The 22469-nt window shown below is 44.1% G+C and overlaps 1 protein-coding gene across 3 annotated transcripts; it reads right to left on the bottom strand.

The window, feature by feature from the left end:
- Nucleotides 1-253: 253 nt before the first annotated feature.
- On the bottom strand, nt 254-21981 carry F2R (coagulation factor II thrombin receptor). Of its 3 annotated transcripts, none has more exons than XM_033179914.1 (3): nt 19687-21981; nt 9363-9439; nt 1271-3705 (listed from the first exon to the last, which is right to left on the bottom strand). In XM_033179914.1, exons 2-3 carry the CDS (start codon nt 9373-9375, stop codon nt 2516-2518), a joined length of 1203 nt encoding a protein of 400 aa, XP_033035805.1. In that variant the 5' UTR covers nt 9376-9439; nt 19687-21981; the 3' UTR covers nt 1271-2515. The 3 variants fall into 3 exon arrangements, with proteins under 3 accessions (XP_033035804.1, XP_033035805.1, XP_033035806.1); XM_033179915.1 differs by lacking the exon at nt 9363-9439 and adding an exon at nt 8475-8535 and having other exon boundaries at nt 19687-21974; XM_033179913.1 differs by lacking the exon at nt 9363-9439 and having other exon boundaries at nt 254-3705; nt 19687-21968.
- Nucleotides 21982-22469: the final 488 nt, after the last annotated feature.

Here is a 22469-nt window from a genome sequence, read left to right as displayed (position 1 = left end):
TTGGGTTAAGATTAGGATCAAGGGGAGGCCTCGCAAGAGATCGGAGAGTGAGGGAGAGGCCTCAGTATGTTCCCTCCTCTACCTGGGCCTTGGGGGCAGTAACAGCTTCCCCTGATTGCTAGTCTGTGGGGGTGCTTCACCACTCCCTGTTGGTTCCCTTAACCCTGTCCATACCTTTGCAAATCACCTCTTCATTAAATGTTCTTCAGTTAAGCCCTAAAAGTGTGCCAGGACGACAAAGATACAATACTAATTTGTTCCAAAGAGATACCAAGCAGATGTTCACATTTATTAATATACGTTACGTTTTTAAGAGTGAACATAAAAACAGTGACATACTATTTTGTAAGTACAGTAATGATAGCATATTTTAATATATACAGACTAATAAACAATGACAGTAAATCTCCACTGATTTAGATAAAATGAATATAGACACTAAATTAATAAAACCAGTGCTAGCTTCTACTTACAATACAGTTATATTACTTTTATGTAAGTTATTCTATGGTATTTGGAAAGAGTTTGCTCTTTTTTTTTTTGAGACGGAGTCTGGCTCTGTCCCCAGGCGGGAGTGCAGTGTCGCAATCTCGGCTCACTGCAAGCTCCGCCTCCCGGGTTCACAGCCTCCCGAGTAGCTGGGACTACAGGCGCCCGCCACCACTCCCGGCTAATTTTTTTGTATTTTTAGTAGAGATGGGGTTTCACCGTGTTAGCCAGGATGGTCTCCACCTCCTGACCTCGTGATCCGCCCGCCTCCGCCTCCCAAAGTGCTGGGATTACAGGCGTGAGCCACCGCGCCCGGCCAGTTTGCTCTTTTAAATAGATAAACATTTGCCTTGCAACTTTCTATTTTGTTTAAAATGCTACCATTTTTCCATAAGAAAAAAGAGATATGTTTCAACCTAATTTCCAAATTACTTTGTAAATTCCATGAAGATTTTCTATACTTGATACTTAGGAGGTTAAAAAATGCTTTTAAAGTCTCATTAAGTCTTAAGTAAATGGAAATTATAGAATAATTTTCCTAGATTTCAATGTCAATTCTATTTTCTTCTGTTATTTCTAAGTAGACTGACATGATCGATTCTTAAAAGAAAACCTGATTTGAGCAATCTATTAAGCAAACATTTGCAAATAAATAGTGCCCAATTAAATCAGACTTATTTTAAAAAACATATGTGCTGTACTGCATTATGTTTTCACCTTAAGTTATAACCACAAGAGCTATTAACCCAAATGTTCAAAGCTCTTTAGCTGATAGGCCTCGTTTGTGTGAAACATATTGATTATGCATACATCACACTCTATGCATCATCTACTTTGCTCTTGAGGGCAGGTCTGGTTCTTATTCCACTCTGTGTGCCCAGCACCTATTGGAGTGCCCACAGTGCATAATGGGTGCTTCCATATCCGACCTAACCTTTCAGAACAACTACTGGATGTGTTTATACCCAGCAGACGGGCATCCAGAAGTCCATGCCTTCTTTCGTTGTTTTTAAGATGGGTAGAGAAGTCTTTTGTGGTCATTACCTCCTAGGATATCACATTCTGCTTTGCCAGTTTCTCATAAACATGATCAGCTCGCAGCCAATCCTAGGAGGATGAAGCAAATGTGGTGGCCCCAGTCTCATTGCTTTCTGTGAGGTTCAGCAGGAAGGTCTCTGGCCAATCTGTGTCTAACATGGCCCTGGCATGTGTCTGCTGCTTGGAGTCCTCCATCGGGGGCGGACGCATGCAGCTCTCAGGAATAGGCTACCCTGAAAGCCAGCCTACATTCACTAGAGGACTTATGCTCAGTTTTGGCTTATGTATACAGTGTGTAAAATGTAAAAAATACTACCCATATCAAAATAGGGGCTTTTCATCTGTTTCCATAATTTTAGGAATTCAAACTTGTATATGTTTAAAACTGAAAACACTACAACTTCTACACACAGATAGTAGTAAGTCTTATCCCTTAATAACTTAAACCTTGCTGTCAAACAACTTCAAAATACACTTATTTGCAAAAGTGGTACAAGCCCAAACTATGGAGTCTCTCACTGTTGATGAACATCATCAAATGTTCAGGGCTAAACTCTACCAACCTAGACTTTGCATATTAAATCAGGGAATCAGAGATTATTTCCATAATTGCTGGAGTAGGGGGGAAAAGAGTGTTTTAAAGTGCCTATTCTATACTGCACTGCAAATAATATATGTGTGTGCATACGTCTACATATACACACATATAACGCGTATGTCACCTAGCTATATCCAAAAGTGACATTCAGTTATTACTGTAGCATTGACAATATTCCCTTGGAATAACACAGTCATCTCGTCCTGTTATCTTTCTGGTAACTGACAAAAAAATACATGCATGATGGCTCCCATAAAAAGCTGGCATGCAAGTTGTACATCTGTTGTTTTAGGAGGTGAAGTCAATACAGTTTGGGTGGGGACTAATAGAATCCTCAAGTTATTCACTTTCATAAACTTTTCTTTTTTAACCTCCCAGCAGTCCCTTTTCCTAAGTTAACAGCTTTTTGTATATGCTGTTATTCAGGTTACTAGAGCAGGTATCCATTTTACTTGCCATCAACTGCCCACTACTGTTATAACTGCTGGGATCGGAACTTTCTTTGCAGCATAAGATACTGTAGACATACCTCTGGCACTCAGAGGAAGCGTAATAGTAAATTAGGGGGTCGATGCAGCAGCTTATGCTGCTGACACAGACACAGAGGAGGTAGGCAAAGTAGGCAGCCTCTGTGGTGGAAGTGTGAGAAAGGAATGAGTAATGCGCAATCAGGAGGATGTTTGTGGGTCCGAAGCAAATGATGAAGATGCAGAAAACAGCAGCTGACAGGAACAAAGCCCGGGACTTCTTGCTGCGGTTGGCAACTGTGGAGGAGCTAAGACATCGAATGATAGACACATAACAGACCGTGGAAATGATCAGTGGCACAAAAAAGAAGACAGCAGAGAAGGCTGAGAAGTAGTAGGCATAGTAGCCTTCGAGCAAGGTTTCATTGAGCACATCATGACAGGTGGTGATGTTGAGCCCGGGCACCTGGATGGTTTGTTCCTTGAGGAGCAGAGGCACTACCCCTGCAATGGCCAAAGCCCAAATGGCCAGACAAGTGAAGGAAGCCCTTCCCAGAGTACGCCAGGAGAGGGACTGCATGGGATACACCACAGCCAGAAACCGGTCAATGCTTATGACTGTCATGAGCAAGATAGAGGCGTACATGTTACAGTAAAATGCTGCAGTGACAAAGCGACACAATTCAGACCCAAACTGCCAATCACTGCCGGAAAAGTAATAGCTGATCTTAAAGGGGAGCACAGACACAAAGAGCACGTCTGCCGTGGCCAGGTGCAGCATGTACACCACCGCCGGCTTCTTGACCTTCATTTTCAGGATGAACACAATGATGGCCATGATGTTTAGTGGGAGGCTGACTACAAACACCCCGGTGTACACAGATGGGACAAAGAGTGTCAGCCAGGAGCTGGTCAGATATCTGGAGGCATCTTCTGAGATGAACGCAGGAAGTGGTTTTTGAAGAGGACAGCTTTTATTGATGGAGACTAATCTGTATTCAGTTAACCCACTTTCATTTTTCTCCTCATCCTCCCAAAATGGTTCATATTTATCATTGGGATTCCTGAGAAGAAATGACCGGGGATCTAAGGTGGCATTTGTTGCTTTTGACTCTGAAAAATAAAATTAAAAAAATTTTAAATGTAAAAAGTGAATGCATCAACAAGGCAAAAGCGACAAGCAGAGCGCATATTTTACTTTTGTTTGTTTTATGTTTTCTTACTAGGAGAATGGGTGGTAAAGAGCAGATAATGCACAAATAGACTTTATTACAGAATAAGCCAACTCAAAATACTGTGCAACATTTGTCTTGATATAAGCAATACTTACTAAACTCTGTCCCTCAAAGGGACAAAGGTGAATGATAAGTTTTCAGAGATCTACCCTGAAGACATCAGGAAAGGCTGAGTACTTGACATGAAGGGATCAATCAGTGATTTCCACACTAGCCACTGTTCTATATAAACAAGTCACTCCCAGCTTCTATGACTTCTCTTTCCTCCGCATACCTTCATGTGCATATTTTCTCCATTTAGTCTGCAGCCATCCCATGAAACCTGTCCCTTTTCAATGGAAAAATCCACGTAGAAAGTTGAGGGGATTTAGGCTGGGCACACTGGCTTACGTCTGTAATCCCAGCACTCTGGGAGGCCGAGGTGGATGGATCACGAGGTCAGGAGTTCAAGACTAGCCTGGCCAAGATGGTGAAACCCCGACTCTACTAAAAATACAAAAATTAGCCGGGCACGGTGGCACGCACCGGTAATCCCAGCTACTCGGGAGGGTGAGGCAGAAGAATCGCTTGAACTTGGGCAGCAGAGGTTGCAGTGAGCCGAGATTGTAACATTGCACTTTAGCCTGGGCGACAGAGCGAGGCTCCATCTCAAAAAATAAAAATAAATTAAAAAAAAAAAAAAAAAGAAAGCTGAGGGGATTTCTTTCTTTTTTTTTTTTCTCCTCAGACACAGTCTCGCTCTGTTGCCCAGGATGGCGTGCAGTGACGCGATCTCGGCTCACTGCAATCTCCGCCTCACGGGTTCAAGGAATTCTCCTGCCTCAGCCTCCTGAGTAGCTGGGATTATAGGCACGTGCCACCAGAGGGGATTTCTTACAGGTTTTGGCATTAGAGGCAAATTAACAATGGGACTCAGGACTCCCAATTCTATGGCCATTGTCCATGACAGTAGTTTTCCTCTATAGTCTTTAGTTTGCTTACACAGGAGAACATAGAAATCTCTCACTATATCTGGGTCCAAACCACAATCCCTGGGGTTATCTCCTAACATAGTCACAAGGTATCCATCATCTCAGTCATTCTTCCACTTCTTTCCTGAGCAGGTCAGCAGAGCAGCAGATGTTCTTGGCCACTCATTCCAGGCCAACCAAGGTTTCTGGAGTATCAACCAAAAATAGGTGAACACATGTAGGTTCCTGGAAGGTGGTGCGCAAGAGAGGGCATGGAAGCTCTGTGCTCCTTCCCACAATTCCCTATGCATCTCTACCATGTGGCTGTTCATCTCTATCCTCTGTAATTTTCTTTATAATGAATGGATAAAGGTAAGTAAAGTGGTTCCCTGAGTTCTGTGAATCATGCTAGCAAATTAATCAAATCTGAGCAGGGGACCTTAGGATCTCCCAATGTATAGTGTGGTCAGAAGTCTGGAGGCCCAGACTTATGACTGCCATCTGAAGTGGAAGGCAGCCTTGTGAAACTGAGCCCTTAATCTGTGGAATCTGACTCTATCTCCAGGTAGATAGATAGTGTCAGAATTGAGTCATATTAAGAAGCAGATAGCGTCAGAATTGACTTATATTCAAGGATACCCAGCTGGTGTCCACTGGAGAGTCTGCAAGAGAATTGGTTGCTTGGTATGTGGAGAAACAAGCTCCAGACATATGGTGTCAGAAGGATTGAGTGAAGTGCTGGGTAAGAGAAAACAGTTTGGGGAAAATAGTTTGGTTTTTCCTATATAACAGCAGTGCCTATATAACATAAAAGGTGACTAAAACCCAGATAGAAAATCCATAGTCTTTTTGGCCTACAGAACCAGAGGACAGAGTTCAGGGCAAACACAATCACTGGAAAGTTAGGAGAGAATCCTGGAAAGGAAAAAGTCGGTTGCGGGGGGGGCCTAAATTTCAGTATAAATTCTGTCCTAGGGTTTGGCTGACCCTTGAACTATCCATGTGTAGGAAAGATGAGAAGCACCTCTGCTAAAGATAAAAGAACTGAAGTGATATTTAAGCTTCTGCTCAAGAGAGAAAGAGTCTGCTGTTTGAGTAAAACCAAATTAATTGGCTGCTAAAGCAAAAACACCAACACTCTTTGAAGGAATATAACAAAATCCAGAGTCTTTTCCTGTAATTTATACAGGAAAATGGTTTATTGGACTTACAATTCCACATGGCTGGGGAGGCCTCATAATCATAGCAGAAGGTAAGGAGGAGCAAGTCACATCTTACTTGGATGGCAGTGGGCAAAGAGAGAGCTTGTGCAGAGAAGCTCCCATTTTTAAAACCATCTGATCTTGAGAGACCCATTTACTATCATGAAAACAACATAAGAAAGACCTGTCCCCATGATTCATTCGTCTCCTACTGTGTCCCTCCTATAACATATGGGAATTATGGAAGCTACAAGATGAGATTTGGGTGGGGACACAGAGCCAAATCGTATCACCAGATCCAACCACCCTACACACAAGTGATACACTCTGGACCTCTTGTCCCCCTTCTCTCACACTATATACAACAACCAACTTAAATGGATTAACGGCTTACACATAAGACCTGAAACTGTAAAACTACTAGAAGAAAACATAGAGGAAAAGCTTCTTGATATTGTTCTGGGCAATAATTTTTTGTAATGACCATAAAAGCACAGGCAATAAAAGGAGAAGTAGACAACTGGGACTATATCAAACTAAAAAGCTTCTGCACAACAAAGGAAACAATCAACAGTGAAGAGAAAATGTATGAAATGAAAGAAAATATTTGCAAACCATATATCTGATAAAGAGTCAATACCCAAAATACATAAGGAACTCCTATAACTCAATAGCAAGATAACGAATCACCTGATTTAAAAATAGGCAAAGGACCTGAATAGACATTTTTCAAAAGAAGACATACAAAGGGCCAGCAAGTATATGAAAAAATGCTCAACATCACTAATCAAGGAAATGAACATTAAAACCAGAATGAGTTATCACTTCATACCTGTTAGAATGGCTATTATCAAAAAGATGACAGATAACAAATGTTGGTGAGGATATGGGGAAAGGGAACCATTGTATATTGATGGTGGGAATTTAAATTGGCATAGCCATTATAAGGAACAGTATGAAGGTTCCTCTAAAACTAAAAATAGAACTACTGTATGATACAGCAATTCCACTACTGGGCATACATCCAAAGGAAATAAAATCAGGATTTTGGCCGGGCACAGTGTCTCATGCCTGTAATCCCAGCACTTTGGGAGGCCGAGACGGGTGGATCTCCTGAGGTCAGGAGTTTGAGACCAGCCTGGCCAACATGGTGAAACCCTGTCTCTACTAAAAATACAAAAATTAGCCAGGCGTGGTGGTGCATGCCTGTAATCCCTCCTCAGGAGGCTGAGGCAGGAGAATTGCTTGAACCCAAGAGGTGAAGGTTGCAGTGAGCTGAGATTGCGCCACTGCACTCCAGCCTGGCCGACAGAGCGAGACCGCATCTCAAAAAAAAAAAAAAAAAAAAAAAAAGGCCAGGATGTCAAAGAGCTGGCTGTAATCTCATGTTCATTGCAGAATTATTTACAACAGCCCAGTTATGGAATCAAACTAGGTATCCACTGATGAATGAATGAATGAAAACAATGACGTATATACACAGTGGAATACTATTCAACCTTAAAAAAGAGGAAATTCTGTCATTTGCAACAACATGGATGAGCTGAGAGGGTGTTATGTTAAGTGAAATAAGCCAGGCACAGAAAGACAAATATAGCATGATCTCACTTATACGTGGAATCGAAAACAGTTGAACTCATAGAAGCAGAGAAGAGAATGGTGGTTACTAGAGGCTGGGGTTGGATGGGTGGGTAGGGTAGACTGGGGAGACATTGGTCAAAGGGTACAAAATTTCTGTTAAAAGGAATACGTTAAAAAAAATCTCAGGCCGGGCGCGGTGGCTCAAGCCTGTAATCCCAGCACTTTGGGAGGCCGAGGCGGGTGGATCACGAGGTCAGGAGATCGAGACCATCCTGGCTAACACGGTGAAACCCCGTCTCTACTAAAAAATACAAAAAACTAGCCGGGCGAGGTGGCGGGCGCCTGTAGTCCCAGCTACTCGGGAGGCTGAGGCAGGAGAATGGCGTAAACCCGGGAGGCGGAGCTTGCAGTGAGCTGAGATCCGGCCACTGTACTCCAGCCCGGACGACAGAGCGAGACTCCGTCTCAAAAAAAAAAAAAAAATCTCTTGTATAATATGGTGACTATAGTTAATAACAATGTGTTGTATACTTGACAATTGCTAAGAGAGTAGACTTTAAGTGATCTCTCCACAAAAAAATGATAAGTATTTGAGGTAATACATGTTATAAGTTTGATTTAGCCATTCCACAAGTTATGCATATTTCAAAACATGTTATACACTATATATAACTTTTTGTCAAATAAAAGAAAAAGAGGGCTGCCAGGCGTGGTGGCTCACACCTGTAATCCCAGCACTTTGGGAAGCCCAGGTGGGAGGACAGGTTGAGCCTGGGAGATCGAGGCTACAGTGAGCTATCATCACACCACTATACTCCAGCCCGGGCAACAGAGTGAGACTCTGTCTCCAAAAAAAAAAAAAAAAAAAAAAAGTGACCTAGTCTTAAGTAAAAAGACAGTGAGCGGAAACCAACCTCAAGTTGACCAGATGTTGGAATTAGCAGATAAGGATTTTGAAGAATATATTACAACCATCTGTAAGAAAAAAAGAAAAGAAAAGAAAAGAAAAATATTTCACTGAAATGAACTGAAAATAGGAAATATCAGCAAAGAACTACCAAGTGGAAATTCTAGAAATAGAAAATAAAATACAATAAGTTGGCATCTGTTTCTAAAATGAAGAGCAAAGCTAGAGTGGTACCAACTCAGAGACAGCAGAGCAGAGCCTGGCAGTGTAGGGTTGAGGTCAAGCTCCCTAAGCAAAGTTGGGAGAGGGTCTCCAGACAATGAAGGGGTGGCCTGGCAGGAGATCTGTCACAGGGAAGGAATAAATGTCTCTAGTGATGAATGTGAATACACATTGTGTCTCGATTGATCCTTAAGAGTAAGAACTGTTCCTGTTAATCTCTGAACCTCCAGTACCCTGTGCCCTGCATATGGTAGGCACATATTTGTATTCTAATATTGACTCTGTTCAGGGATCACTTAACTTCTCTGAATTAAGCTCAGAATCATTCAAATGGGATTCTAATGCCTGTCTGGCCTACAAATCTGGCAACTGGAGCATCCCATGTGAAATAGGACATATATTCACTTTGGAAACTATAACAATTAAGCAGTTTAAGAAATTACTATTATCCTCCCTCTCCCACTTTCATGTAGTGTGCTTTTATATCCAACTGTTTGCTCACTTAATTAAGTTAAAAGGAAATCTAGGTTCATCTTCCCTCCTACTTAGCAATGTTTATAGTTTTTTAGTACAATGAGGGAATGAACAAGTTGTAAATTATATAGCTCTAGGGTTCAGAACTATAAATCAAATTTCGAATTCATAATCTTTTATGGAAGTATCACTCTCTTACCTCTGCAATGCATGTAACTTACTCTGTGTTCACCTTGCCCCAGTCACACAGAAGCCTGACCTTGGTACCAACAGCCCCTGTGGACATGAAGCTATTTTCAAGATCACAATGAGTGTGTGGGAGCTGAAAGAAAGGAATGAATGGCTTCTGGCACTTAAAAATATATTTTTTATTTTTTATTTTTCTTGTTTGTGGTTCTGGCACTTTAATATCACAAAAGCATGCATGTGCAAAAATGCTGACCTAGAGGAATCTTGTATTTATTTATTTTTGAGATGGAGTCTTGCTGTCACCCACGCTGGAGAGCAGTGACGCGATTTTGGCTCACTGCAACCTCTGCCTCCCTGGTTCAAGTGATCCTCCTGCCTCAGCCTCCCAAGTAGCTGGGATTACAAGCATGCACCGCCATGCCCAGCTAATTTTTGTATTTTTAGTAGAGATGGGGTTTCACCATGCTGGCCAAGCTAGTCTCAAACTCCTCACTTCAAGTGATGCACCCACCTCGGCCTCCCAAAGTGCTGGGATTACAGGCCTAAGCCACTGTACCTAGCCAAGGAACCTTAAAACAATGCAATTCTCCTCTGCAGTTTTGGAAGCCTGGCCAGATTATGGGCTTCTGTGAGGCACAGAGGGGAAAAAGTGGACACGAACATGCATACTTACATACATGAATCAAGATGACACCTGAGAGTGATACAATCTGAAAACTAATAAATAGTCACAACTAAGCTCTTCAGATACTATCACTTAGTCTGAAAAGAAAACTGTCACTAGACTTTACTCTGTATTTACTACTTAGGCAATAAGTACTTGTTTTAAAAAACATCTTCTCTGGGTAGGCCTCAGGCAGTACAGTACTTCCGACAGAAACATTATACTTGTGGAAACATGAAATTTTTATAGGCTAGAGCTCAGGAAGAATGTAGAATGTATAATCCCTTCGTTAAATATCACTGCCTAAGGTGTTACCTTTTCTTAATACTATAGGTTTGATATTCTGGTTTTTGTGAAATTAAAGAATGTCAGAAAAAAAAAAAAAAAAGGAAGGAAAAAAATGTAGTATACACCAGCATCAAAGAAAGCACAAAACCAATGCAAGGCGACTAGATAATTCCAACTAGTTCAAGACCCTTAGGCTGAAATTTGAGTTTAAGTATCTCGCTTTTCCTTCAGTCCTAGCACAACTCAGGTCAAGGAGAAAGTGCTTGTCAGGGTGCCCAAATCTCTTATCATTCATCTCTGTTTTTGTTGTTGTTGTTGTTAAGCTGTGGTTTCACAAAAAAGGCAGCAGAAGTCCTGAATTCAGTTTTCATGCTATCTGCTAAGTTTCACTTAATTTAGCCTTCTCTAAATTGCTCTAGAGTAGTTTTGTTATTGAATACAGCAAATTATTAAATAGTTTAAATACAGACTCTTTAACTTTGGAGATTTTTTAAAAGTAGTGAGTTAGGCAACACATTTTCCAACTGTGATGAGATCTGTCCTGGAAGCAGAGGGGTGACTAGAGGATCTCTGAATGTCCCATTTGATCCTGGGATTTATACCACACCAGCATTTCATGACACACCAAGTCTTGGTTTTGACTCACAGTTCTGCCCTTGGGGCTCACGCCTTTTGAGAGTTAACAAAGCAGAAGTCCCAGGACTTTGCTCACATTCCCACACAGAGCACAGCAGTTGAAACAACACTACAGGCTAAAAAGAAATGAAGAGGAGGACAGGAAAATAACAGAAACACACTAACTCTGTCAAGTGGAAAACAGCAGCATTACTGGAATGTTTTACTCCCTCAGATTCAAACAAACACCATTTTCCAATGAAAAGAACTGGGGCTCCTTAAAGAAATGGCTAGTTCCAGATCTGGCGTAGGAAATACAGAAGATGAACACTGAACATCTTCAAAGAATATCAGGGTTAGGTCAAAAAGACTCTGGAGTCAATCTGAAAGGGCTCCCATTGACCAAAGATGTGACATTTTGATCACCAATTTGACCATCAAAACAATAATGATGGAAATGAATTGAAACATTTCATACATGTGAGATCCACAAGTTGAAGATGCAGTTAGCCAGATCCAGTATGTAGGAAAGTAAGACAGATGGCTTAGTTTCTTTGACAAATAAATAGCAATAAGAAAAGGGATGGGGTGGGCAGTTACAGATTAAAATGTAATGGTGGACCTTGTTTGAACTGATTCAAACAAACCAACTGTTAAAAGGTATTTATGAGACAGTAAGGAAAAAGACAGTCGGTCATGAACACTGACTGACTATCAGATGATATTAAGGAATTGTTAGGCCGTGCACGGTGGGTCACGCCTGTAATGCCAGCACTTTGGGAAGCCGAGGCAGGAGGACTGATTGAGCCCAGGAGTTCCAGACCAGCCTGGGCAACACAGCAAAACCCTATCTCTACTAAAATAAATACAAAAATTAGCTGGTTGTGGTGGTGTGTGCCTGTAGTCCCAGCTACTTTGGAGGCTGAGGCAGGAGGATTGCTTGAGCCCAGGAGGTTGAGGCTGTGGGTGAGCCATGATTGTGCCACTGGTCTCCAGCCTTAGCAACAGAGTAAGAATGTGTCTCGAAGCAAACAAACAAACAAAATACAAAAGGAATTGTTCATTTTTTAGATATTATAATTGTATTGTATTGTGGTTATGTGAAAAAAAGAGTTCTAACGTCTAAGGATGTTTACTGATGTATTTATGAATGACATAATATGATATCCGGGATTTGCTTTAAAATTATACAGTTACGGGAGGAGGGCAGTTGAGGGTTTAGATAAAACAAGATTGGTCATATATAAATAATACTGAAGTTGGATGATGGGTAGAGGGAGTAACTATACTGTTCATTTTTGGGTATGAATAAAAACTCCCATAATAAAAGTTAAAAAAACAAACAAATACTTTATGCATGTTTATTTGCCACTAGAAGTTAAGGGCAAGCGTTTTTGCTTTTTTCTTTTGTCCTAGCTCTGAAAGGAAAAATGTTCTTGCATGTTTGTGTGAAGATTGTCTTATATTTAGATAATTTATTTGGTATCAACTCTTCAAAAGCTTTTCTGTAATATGGAAGGATTGGTGTATGAAAAAACCTTACCATTTTTTTGAGCACCTACTATGTGCCAGATACTTCAATTGCCTTAGTTCCTGTAATTCTAACATTTCTATGAGATGAGCATTATGACTACCATTTTATAAATGACAACATGGAGGCACAGAGAGGCTAAGTAACTAATCCAAAGTCACACAGCTATGAAGTAGAGGAGCCGGGATTTGAATCTAGATCTGCCCAGCTCCAAAGGTCATATCACACTATTCACCCCATCACACTATTCTCTCTTTAAAAACCTGTCATTCATGACCTACTCCTAAAAGAGGAACATTTTTTTCTCTTAACATTTCACCAAACAAATGAATCTGCCCATCCTTTTAGCTTTAGTATGTGGACATGTGAATGACTAGCTTAACGTGATGATGCCAAAAGCTGTTGCTTGGGAATTCTGGGGTCCTACTGACTTTGGCTGCACACCAACCACACACGCCAACAACTCAGCCCTTACATACAGGAGAGAGATAGCAGGGAGACATTCAAGGACAAAACAGACAAATACATCTTTAAAACACTGTTCTAGATGGAGCAGATGCAACAGCAGTAAGTGAACAAAAATCTCTGCTACAGAAAAAGCAGAATTAAAGATAAAATTCCCCTCCCCCCACTTTTTTTTTTTTTTTGATACAGACAGAGTCTCACTCTGTCTCCTAGGCTGGAATGCAGTGGCACAATCTTGGCTTGCTGCAACCTCTGCCTTGTGGGTTCAAGACATTCTCCTGCCTCAGCCTCCCGAGTAGCTGGCATGACAGTTGTGCACCGCCACGCCCGGCTGATTTTTGTATTTTTAGTAGAGACGGGGTTTTGCCATGTTGGTCAAGCTGGTCTCCAACTCTTGACCTCAAGCAATCTGCGCCTCGGCCTCCCAAAGTGCTGGGATTACAGGTGTGAGCCACCGTGCCCAGCCTAAAGGGAGAATTCTTGACTGACTGGGGGTCACAAGAAGCTGCCAATATCAGAGGCCTCCTCTCCTCCCATTCCATGTCCTGGAGCAGGTACTCCTCTGGAAGTATAAGAAAGCAAGCCTAAGAGGAAGCTGGGAGAAGGGAAGTTGCAGGGAAGTAACGCAGGTGTACCCAACGCCACAGCAGGCATGAAGACTACATAAGCAAAGTGTGTGGGCTCTTGCCTGGAGCAGCCTGGAGGCCAGAGCCTGACATGGGGTGAGGATGCCAGCAGGCCTTGCCTGGGAACTACTCTGACTCCCTGACGTTCCCTGTTCCTCCAGGTCTGTTCTCCACTAAGTTACAGGTCCTGAGCTCTCCGTCTTGGGAATGTGGCTCTCTACTCTCCAACAAGACATCTAGCTAAAATGAAAACGAATTCACAGTCAAGGACATTAATGATCACCAATTCCTCCCCAGGGTTGGGGATGGCGACAGCTTTGTACTGTACAAAGTACTGTGCACTGTACTACAAAAACTGTCCCCATGCCCACCCCTGCCCAAGTCCTTCTGCAGTTTGTATATCGGAACTCAAATAAATTAGGTTCTAGACATGATAAGAACAATAATAAACAACAGTTCCAGGAAAACAGAACTCTTCCTGAAAAGCTAATAAGGCCTTTGATTTGGCTACCATAGGAATATTCACTGCAGCTGCTGCATTAGGTTTTAAATTATGGTATAGATTTAGCAATGGTTATGAAATCAATTCACACGATTGCAATAAGCATTAAAGATAGACTATAGGGTAGAAAATATCAAAATGCATACAATGCAGTAAAGGTGGGCACTGTTTGGTACAACTTTTGTTTCATGTTTACATATACACTATGATTGTCCACACATATTTATTGGAGACACATACCCCTACCATATCACAATGTAAAGTGTTATTTCTACAGTTCTTACTGTAGGTTACCAAACAGGAAAACACTGTACTGGTAAATGCTATTCTACAATACTATAATACCTGATTTTTAATTCATCATAGACTTGAAATATAAATAGATTACATAATGTCTTTTCCTAAAGTTATATAAATTTGTTTTCAAGGGCAAATTACAGATTATTCCTGTTGTGTCAAAAGGCCACTTACTTTTGAAAGCAAATAATGTATATAGGACTGTCAGAGCCCTTTAAGTGGCTTCCTCCAAGTACCATGACCAGGTCAGTGTGGGAGAGGGTATTTGGGGAAGTGAAAGCTCATACTCAGAAAAAAAATCTCAGTATATATAGAGAGTTATTTATGATGACAGTTTTAGGCACAAGCAAGAGAAAGAAAAAGGCAGAATGAAAGAAATCACAAAAAAGGAAACCAACAGAAAATTATGAAGGGTAAAACTATGGAGTCCTCTACACTGGTATCATAGTCAAAAATAAACCATGGCCCTGGGTCCTAATAACTCTTCTAACAAGGGTGTTTTTGTGAGTATCTGCAACGGAAGGGGAGCCTGGGTGCTCATGAAGACTAGTTAAAGACTGGGCATGGTGGCTCACTCTTGTAATTCTAGCACTTTGGGAGGCCAAGGTAGGTGGATCACTTGATCCCAGGAGATGGAGACCAGCCTGGGCAATGTGATAAAACCTTGTCTCTACCAAAAATACAAAAATTAGCCAAGCGTGGTGGTGGGTGCCTGTGGCCCAGCTACTCTGGAGGCTGAGTTAGGAGGATAGCTTGAGCCTGGGAGACAGAGGTTGCAGCGAGCCAAGTACGTGGCACTGCACTCCAGCCCGAGTAAGAGAGCTAGACCCTGTCTCAAAAAACAGCAACAGCAACTTTCACCCACGTAAAGTTAAGTTCCCCAGACACTAAGACCACATATTATATGATTCTATTGATATGAAATATCAAAAACAGGTAAATCCATAGAGACAAAAGGCAAACTGGTAGTTCCTGGGGGTAGGGGGAAGGGATAATGGGATCTGACTGCTTACTGGTTTCCTTTCGGGGAGATGACAGTGTTTTGGAAGTAGGTAGGGGCTTATAGTGTACATTGTACACTGTAAATGTAGTAAATACCCATTGAATTGTATACTTTAAAATGGTTAATTTTATGTTATGTGAATTTTATCTCAATTTTATTAATTTTATTTTTAAACATTTAAATGATTAATTAAAATGTAAAATTTTTATGTATTAAATATTTGGAAGACAGTGTCTCTCCCGCTCTGTTGCCCAGGCTAGAGTGTAGTCACGTGACCATGGCTCCCTGCCACCTTGAACTCCTGGGCTCAGGCCATCCTCCCAGTCTCCCAGATGCTGGGACTACAGGTGTACACCACTGTGCCTGGCTAATTTTTAATTATTTTTTTTGATAGAGATGGGGTCTTGCTATGTTGCCTAGGCTGGTCTCAAGTGATCATCTGGCCTAGGGTTCCCAAAGTGCTGGGATTACAGGTGTGAGCCACTGCACCCAGACCCTGAAAACCTGCTATGCTGATATGTTCTACAAAAATAAAGGCAAAGCCACTAAAAAATATTAGAGAGAGAGAGAGAGAGGGAGGGAGGGAGGGAGGAGAGAGAGAGAGAGAGAGAGAGAGAGAGAGATAGTAGAGATAGTAGGGCAGAAAATTACTTGCTGGCTCATAAGAAATCTGACTTTCAGGCTTTATAGAGCTTTCTGGTCTGCTTAGGGTAGAACCACTGTTCAGTTTTGTGTCTTTGTTTAGGTTTACTAGCGATATCTCTTGTAACATCTGATTAATTAGCGTATTCATGAGCAGGGATCTTTTCAGAGCCTGCCTTATCTATCATCCATTAGCAAAGTAAATGAGAGAATACCATAGTCCATGCATAAATGCTTATGAAATACCTCCCTGTGCTGAGTCTGGGTTACCAAGGCAATACGGCACAGACTTTGCCTCTAGGGGTACTAGGGAACACAGTGGGGTTACTTCTCTACTGTAAGAGGGGCTGGGAGTCTAGATGGCTTCCTTTCTTTGGGAGGTATTAGAGAAAGCCCGCACTTCAGAGAGACAGGCCTGTGGTCAACTCCCAATTCCATCTCTTTTTTTTTTTTTTGAGAGAGAGTCTCACTCTGTTGCTCAGACTGGAGTGCAGGGGCACGATCTCGGCTCCCTGCAACCTCTGCCTTCTGGGTTCAGGCAATTCTGGTGCCTCAGCCTCCCAAGTAGCTGGGACTACAGGTGTGCACCACCACACCCAGCTAATTTTTTATTTTTAGTAGAGACAGGGTTTCACCATGTTGGTCAGGCTGGTCTCAAACTCCTGGCCTCAAGTGATCCACCCACCTTGGCCTCCCAAAGTGCTGGGATTACGGGTGTGAGCCACCGCACCCAGTCCCAATACCACCTCTTTCTCAACTTGTGACTCAACCTTTCTGGGTCTCTGTTTTATAACCAGTAAAATGAGGATGACATCTGCTCAAAGGGCTGTTGTGAGAAATAAACAAGATAGTATGCATAACATCCCTAAGTAGGGTGTCAGCTGCAGTCAGTGCTCCATAGAGGGTGGCTGTTTTTAATTAAACATGAACGTGGCGGGTATGGGATATGGGGAGGGCATTCTGGCCAGAGGGAATGGCATGGGGACAGAAGCCAGAGAAAGTATAGCTCCTTGAAGGGAAGATCTAGAGGATGGGGCTGGGTGAACTGGAGGGTGAGTAACAGGAGATGGCTGGAGAGGGGCTGGGGACCCTTTTGCAAGGGGAGGAGCACTTCATTCTATGCCACAGAATTGGGCTTGACTCTGTGGGTAGGAGGGTAGCAAGTGGAACTGCCCATCGAGTCCTCTCTGTCATAGCCACCACCAGCTATTCTTGAAACCTTTAACCCTCTAAGAGCCTCATAAAATTCATAAACATCACCTTTTACTCTTGCATGTTGGCCCTTTTAATGATTACATGTCACCTCACTTAAATTGTCTAGACAAAGGAATGTAAATTTGTTGATGAATTTACACATTTCTCAACAACTATCTGCTGAGTGAACATTTGTTTTAGTCACCATGGGGATAAATAAAACTTTATAATCTTAGCTGGGAAAATGAGACACACACACAAAGTGACAAGGCAGGAAATGCCAAAATGAGTGGGAACAAAAAGTCGGAAAGTGCTGCAGGAAGGCTCAGCTTGGTGGTCAGGGCCAGCCCTGGGAGGGCTCCACAGCCCCTCTTAGCACATAGAGCTGGTAATCCTGGGCAATAAACTCTATCAGAGCAGTGGCGGTTCAAGGATGGGAGGCACCGTTGGATGCCTTGGGGTCCCAGCACCACTACCTTATGACAGACAATGTTTAGAATTACCAATGCATGGTGGTAATAAAAAGTAAACCCATCTTAGGTTGATTTTATTGGTGATTTTAAATTTTCTAAAGACAAAGCCCCACTTATTCCTAATTGCTTACACCCAGGGTGGGTGGACTGCCCACACCCCACGCCCCCTCCCCCACCACCCCATGCCCCTTCCCCCCACCTCCCTCCATTTGCTTAGCTACTGTTTCTGGGTCTTAGTTTCAGAATCAGCAAAAGGGGATAAACACCCACCTTAACAAGGTGTTTTGACAAGGTGAAATGAGACAATCTAAGTGAAAATTCCTTCTGGCCCAGGGCTTGACATGGAATACTGCACTTAGCAAGCACTCCTTTTCCTCTATCATACTCCTTTTGTCTTTCCCTCCCAAAGTGGTTCCAGAATCCAGTGTTGATAAACTAGCCAAGGTGGTCCACCTGCCTTTCTGTCTACACCAGCACTGTCCATATTAACATGCACCACTCCTCCCATGAGGATGTAAGACGCTTGGCAGAAATCAGCACCCTGTAACTTCACTCCTTAATGAGGCTACACACCTTGCTGGGAGGCTACTGTGAGAAAGGGTGGCTACAATGGATGCAGCATTTCTATAAGCCCTGTTTTCCACCCCATGATCCAAATCTCAAACAAAACACTGGATTCTCAAGAGCTTGTCTCCAACTAAATTGAACAAATTACATAATGTTATGTGAAATTATATCTCATCGCAAACAACTTTTCAGGAGTTCTCGGCGTTCTCTCAAACACTCAACAATGCTCACTTGATCTGCAGGCAGGCTAGTTACTGCTAAACACGGGGCCCCTGTCTGGAGCTCTTAGTTTTCCCAAAAGCATCTCAAAATTCACCGTGAACAAAGACAGAGAGGCAAGAACATGCTATGTCTTTGTCACCTCTTAATCTTGATGTGTCTACACTTTTTTTTTGAGTGTGGGAGCAATAGAGAGTGCACATTCTTTTAGCGATAACAAGAAAACCCGCTAGAACTTCTTTCAGCGTAAAAAAAAATTGGCTCAAAGCTTATAAAATGCTATTGTTATTAGGAAATTCAAAAACACTTTTCTCACTTCCTAATTAGTGCCTTTACAGGCTAAAAACAACTCATCTGTACTGCTTTTGGGGAGAGGAATATAGAAAATATTTGACCAAATAATCAAATTTATTTATTTGGTCAAGTAGCCAGATACTTAAAAATAGACTACGAGTGGGGAAAATATTCTAGGGAAGCAACCTTCTTGCAGCGGATCAGAAATCTCGTTAAGAAATACTTGGATCCCACAGTGTTCGAGGGAGCTTGGTCCTGGGGAGGGATCTCTCTCTTCAACTCACTTAGAAGGAATGGGTTCTAGGTAACAATAAAATCCTCCTCCTGCCCCCTCCCCTCCCCCACCCCCCCACCACGCGGAGCCTCTGCTATTGTCACCGTACATCTCGCACCGAGCACTTCCTAGACACAAGACCGGGGGCTGCTGGTACTGATTCTCTACTAAACATGCCAAGGGACTGCCAGGGCTTTTCTCTACACCACTTTTCTCGCCTGTAAAATGTGGAAGAAAAAAACTTCCAAGAAAGCAAAACTTCAGCGGCAGCGGTTCGCCAATTTTTGTTGAAAAGATCGGAACGTTTATTGGTGGAGTAATGTGAGACCTTTTCTTTTTGGGGGTGGTCCTGGGAGAAACAGGCTACACAATGACAAGTGCAACGCAGGACCGCAGGCTCCCCCAGGGGCTTCCGCTCCAACCTCCTCCGTATCCAACACCCCGTGGCAGGCGGGCTGCACCCTCCAAGATCGAGTCCAAAGGGGCATCGGCTGGGCCCGCGAAGGGGGTGGCACGCCCCACCTAAACGTGACTGGGAAAAACTCTAGCTCTCAGCCCAAATGCCAGTTTGGCTTTCGGAGGAAACTGAGGCAGGGGTGAGGAGAAGGAGCAACCGGGACCCCCGCAGTCTCCCCTCAGCGTCCCTCCGCCCGCGCGCCCCATTCCCGTGCGGCTCTCACCTGGCCTGCGGGCCCGGGTGCGGGCGGACAACAGCGGGCCGCACAGACAGAGGCAGGCGGCCACCAGCAGCAGCCGCCGCGGCCCCATTGTCCCGGGATCCGCACTGCGCTGCTCCACGAGGTGCCCCGCCTCGGGCGCTCCTCTCCACCCTCTCTCCCGACTTCTGCTGGTCGGGCAGCCGGTCGTCGCGGCAGGCAGAGCGCGGGGTGCCCGCGGGCAAGATCAGGGTCCGCGCGACCCCCGGCGAGCGCTGTGTCTGGGGCGGTGCGCCGGACGGGGCGGGACTTGGGCGCGCGACCGCGCGGGCGCGAGCGGGGAAGGGCGCCCCCCGGCGCACAGTGAGAGTCTTGGCGCGGTCGCCGCTCACCGCCCCTTCCCCGCGGTCCCTCTGCCGCCTCCCGCAAGCCCCTCTGGCTCTGTGCGCCCCGCCCCGCCCCGTTCAGGGGCCCTGGCCGCCGGCCACTGCCGGGCCTAGGAGTCCAAATGAGAAGTTTTTTCCTCTGGGCGCCGTTGACCCGCGAAGCTGTCAGTGACTCAGACTCAGACTGGCGGGGTCCTTGGAACGGGGCCGCGCGGCTCTCCGGCTGCTTCCTGCGGCCGTCTCGACCCTCCTGGGATGTGGAGACGTGGACAGTGGACGCCCCGGCCAGGATGCGTCCACGCCCTGCAGCCCCGCAGCCCCCGCAGTCCTGGCGTGGCCTCCCGTCTTCCCTCCCTTCGTGTGGGACACCGGCAAAGTTCAGTTTTCGCTAAAAGTCTGCAAGGGACTTCTGCTTTCGTAACGTGGGGATCATGGATTTAAAAGTTTATGATATAGTGACAGGGTTGCCCCTAAATGAGAAAGGGCCTTGAATTTGGACAGAATTCTTGACGTTTGATGCGTCTCTATTTCGCGAAGTTGGCGTTTCATACGCCGGACACTGGTTCCCCCCACGAGCGGACTGCGGGTGGAATAGGAAGAGCGGCTTCTCCCGCTTCTTCCCCTCGCGGCCTAGCGGAGCTCTTCCCTCTCCGGCGCCTCCCGGCGAGGTCACCTGCGCAGCCGGGGAGGAGGGCGCGCGTCTGCAGGTGAGGCCGGCGTTCTTCGGCCGTGGACGCCCAGGAGAGAAGTGGCTTGGTAACTTTCCAAGTGTCCTTCACACGTTCTTGGACGATATTACAGTTTGATTTGTTTTTGAGGCAGGGTCTTGCTCTGTCGCCCAGGCTGGCGTGCAGTGGCGCCAACACGGCTCACTGCAGCCTCGATCTCCCGGGCTCAGGCGACCCTTTCGTCCCAGCCTCCGGATTAGCTGGGACAGTTAGAAAGGCGCGCGCCACCATGTCCGGCTAATTTCACTTCTGGCCTCAACTATCCTCTTGCCTGGGCCTCCTTTAAGTGCTGGAATTACAGGCGTGAAGCACCACACCGGGCCTAATATTCCAGGAGTTTGGCTAAATTCAAGGCACAAGGCGGGGACACTCGCGTGGCAGTCCGCTAAGGGCCCCCAGGGCACGTCGCGGCTGGGGGTGGGCAGGAGGAGCCTGCAGCTTAAGTTGCTTTGCCAGTGGCTCCGGTGTGTGTGTCTTTCAGACTCCAACAGGAAATGGGTCCCCAAATAGCTGTTTCTAGGAAAGCTCAGCCGCAGCCCCTTCTCCTCTTAAGCCAGGGCGCTGATGTGCCGGCGTTTTCGGAAATCTGTGGTTGATGAGCTGCAGCTGACAGCCGCTGGTCAGGTTTCTAAGCCTTTTTAAAAAATAAATTTCTCATGAAGAGTATCATTCCCCCACTAAAGCCCGGACACTTACATCCGTGGAGAAAGTACGATCAGAGACTATTTCGTTCTTCCCTGTATTCTCCCGTCAGCCTCCAAGCACAGTACCTTGTTGTACACAGAAGTTGGTCACTAAATTACGGAAGTATCCAATTAAATAACGCTATTTAAAATCTATCCCCATTCAATTATCCTCTGGAAACATACCCAAGAGTAAATGTGAACCGTTAAAATTACATACTTCTTCATTCACTATTAAACTATTTTTCATTACTCCTGAGACGTCATTGATTTTACAATTCATCATTTTAACCCATTACCACAAGCCAGAGAAAAATGTGACATCCAATGATTGTAAAAAACACTTCAATTTCAGGATTATGAAGAAAAGGCACTTTAGAATGATTGAAACACGGAGTAAAATGTAAACACATATGACAAAATTTCTGATAATTGAAGGCTATGAAGTGAAAAATAAATTATCTTCTGCCTCCCCTCCTATTGCTGCCATCTGAGCACTAAGTTTCTTTTCTTTCTTTCTTTCTTTTTTTTTTCTGAGGCAGAATTTCACTCTTGTTGCCCAGGCTAGAGTGTAATGGCCCGATCTCGGCTCACTGCAACCTCTGCCTCCTGGGTTCAAGTGATTCTCCTGCCTCAGCCTCCCGAGTAGCTGAGATTACAGGCGTCCACCACCACGCCCGGCTAATTTTTTGTATTTTTAGTAGAGACTGGGTTTTACTGTATTGGCCAGGTTGGCCTGAAACTCCTGACCTTGAGTGATCCACCCACCTGGGCCTCCCAAAGTGCTGGGATTACAGGCGTGAGCCACCGCATCCAGCTACCTGACCACTAAGTTTCTGTTCACCATTCAAAAAAATCATATCCACATACAAATTATATATATGTATATCCTTAAAATAAGAATGGAATAATATGACCACACTTTAAAATTTTATCTGTGTCATTGGTGGAAAATGTTATTTTTAATTGTTTTACAAAACTATAAAGTTTAAAAGGATGCTTTGGGGGCG

Source organism: Trachypithecus francoisi, unplaced genomic scaffold, assembly GCF_009764315.1.
Source record: "Trachypithecus francoisi isolate TF-2019V2 unplaced genomic scaffold, Tfra_2.0 Lachesis_group2, whole genome shotgun sequence".
Lineage (NCBI taxonomy): Eukaryota > Metazoa > Chordata > Mammalia > Primates > Cercopithecidae > Trachypithecus > Trachypithecus francoisi.
The sequence above is the reverse complement of the archived record's forward strand: the minus strand, read 5'-3'. Positions and strand labels throughout refer to the sequence as shown.

What these genes read in the sequence shown, in the direction of transcription:
- F2R (XM_033179913.1), bottom strand. Translation starts at nt 19,774, where the DNA reads ATGGGGCCGCGGCGGCTGCTGCTGGTGGCCGCCTGCCTCTGTCTGTGC. An exon ending in CACCCGGGCCCGCAGGCCAG is followed by an intron (nt 3,706 to 19,686) that starts GTGAGAGCCGCA and finishes TTTATTTTTCAG; the next exon opens with AGTCAAAAGCAACAAATGCC.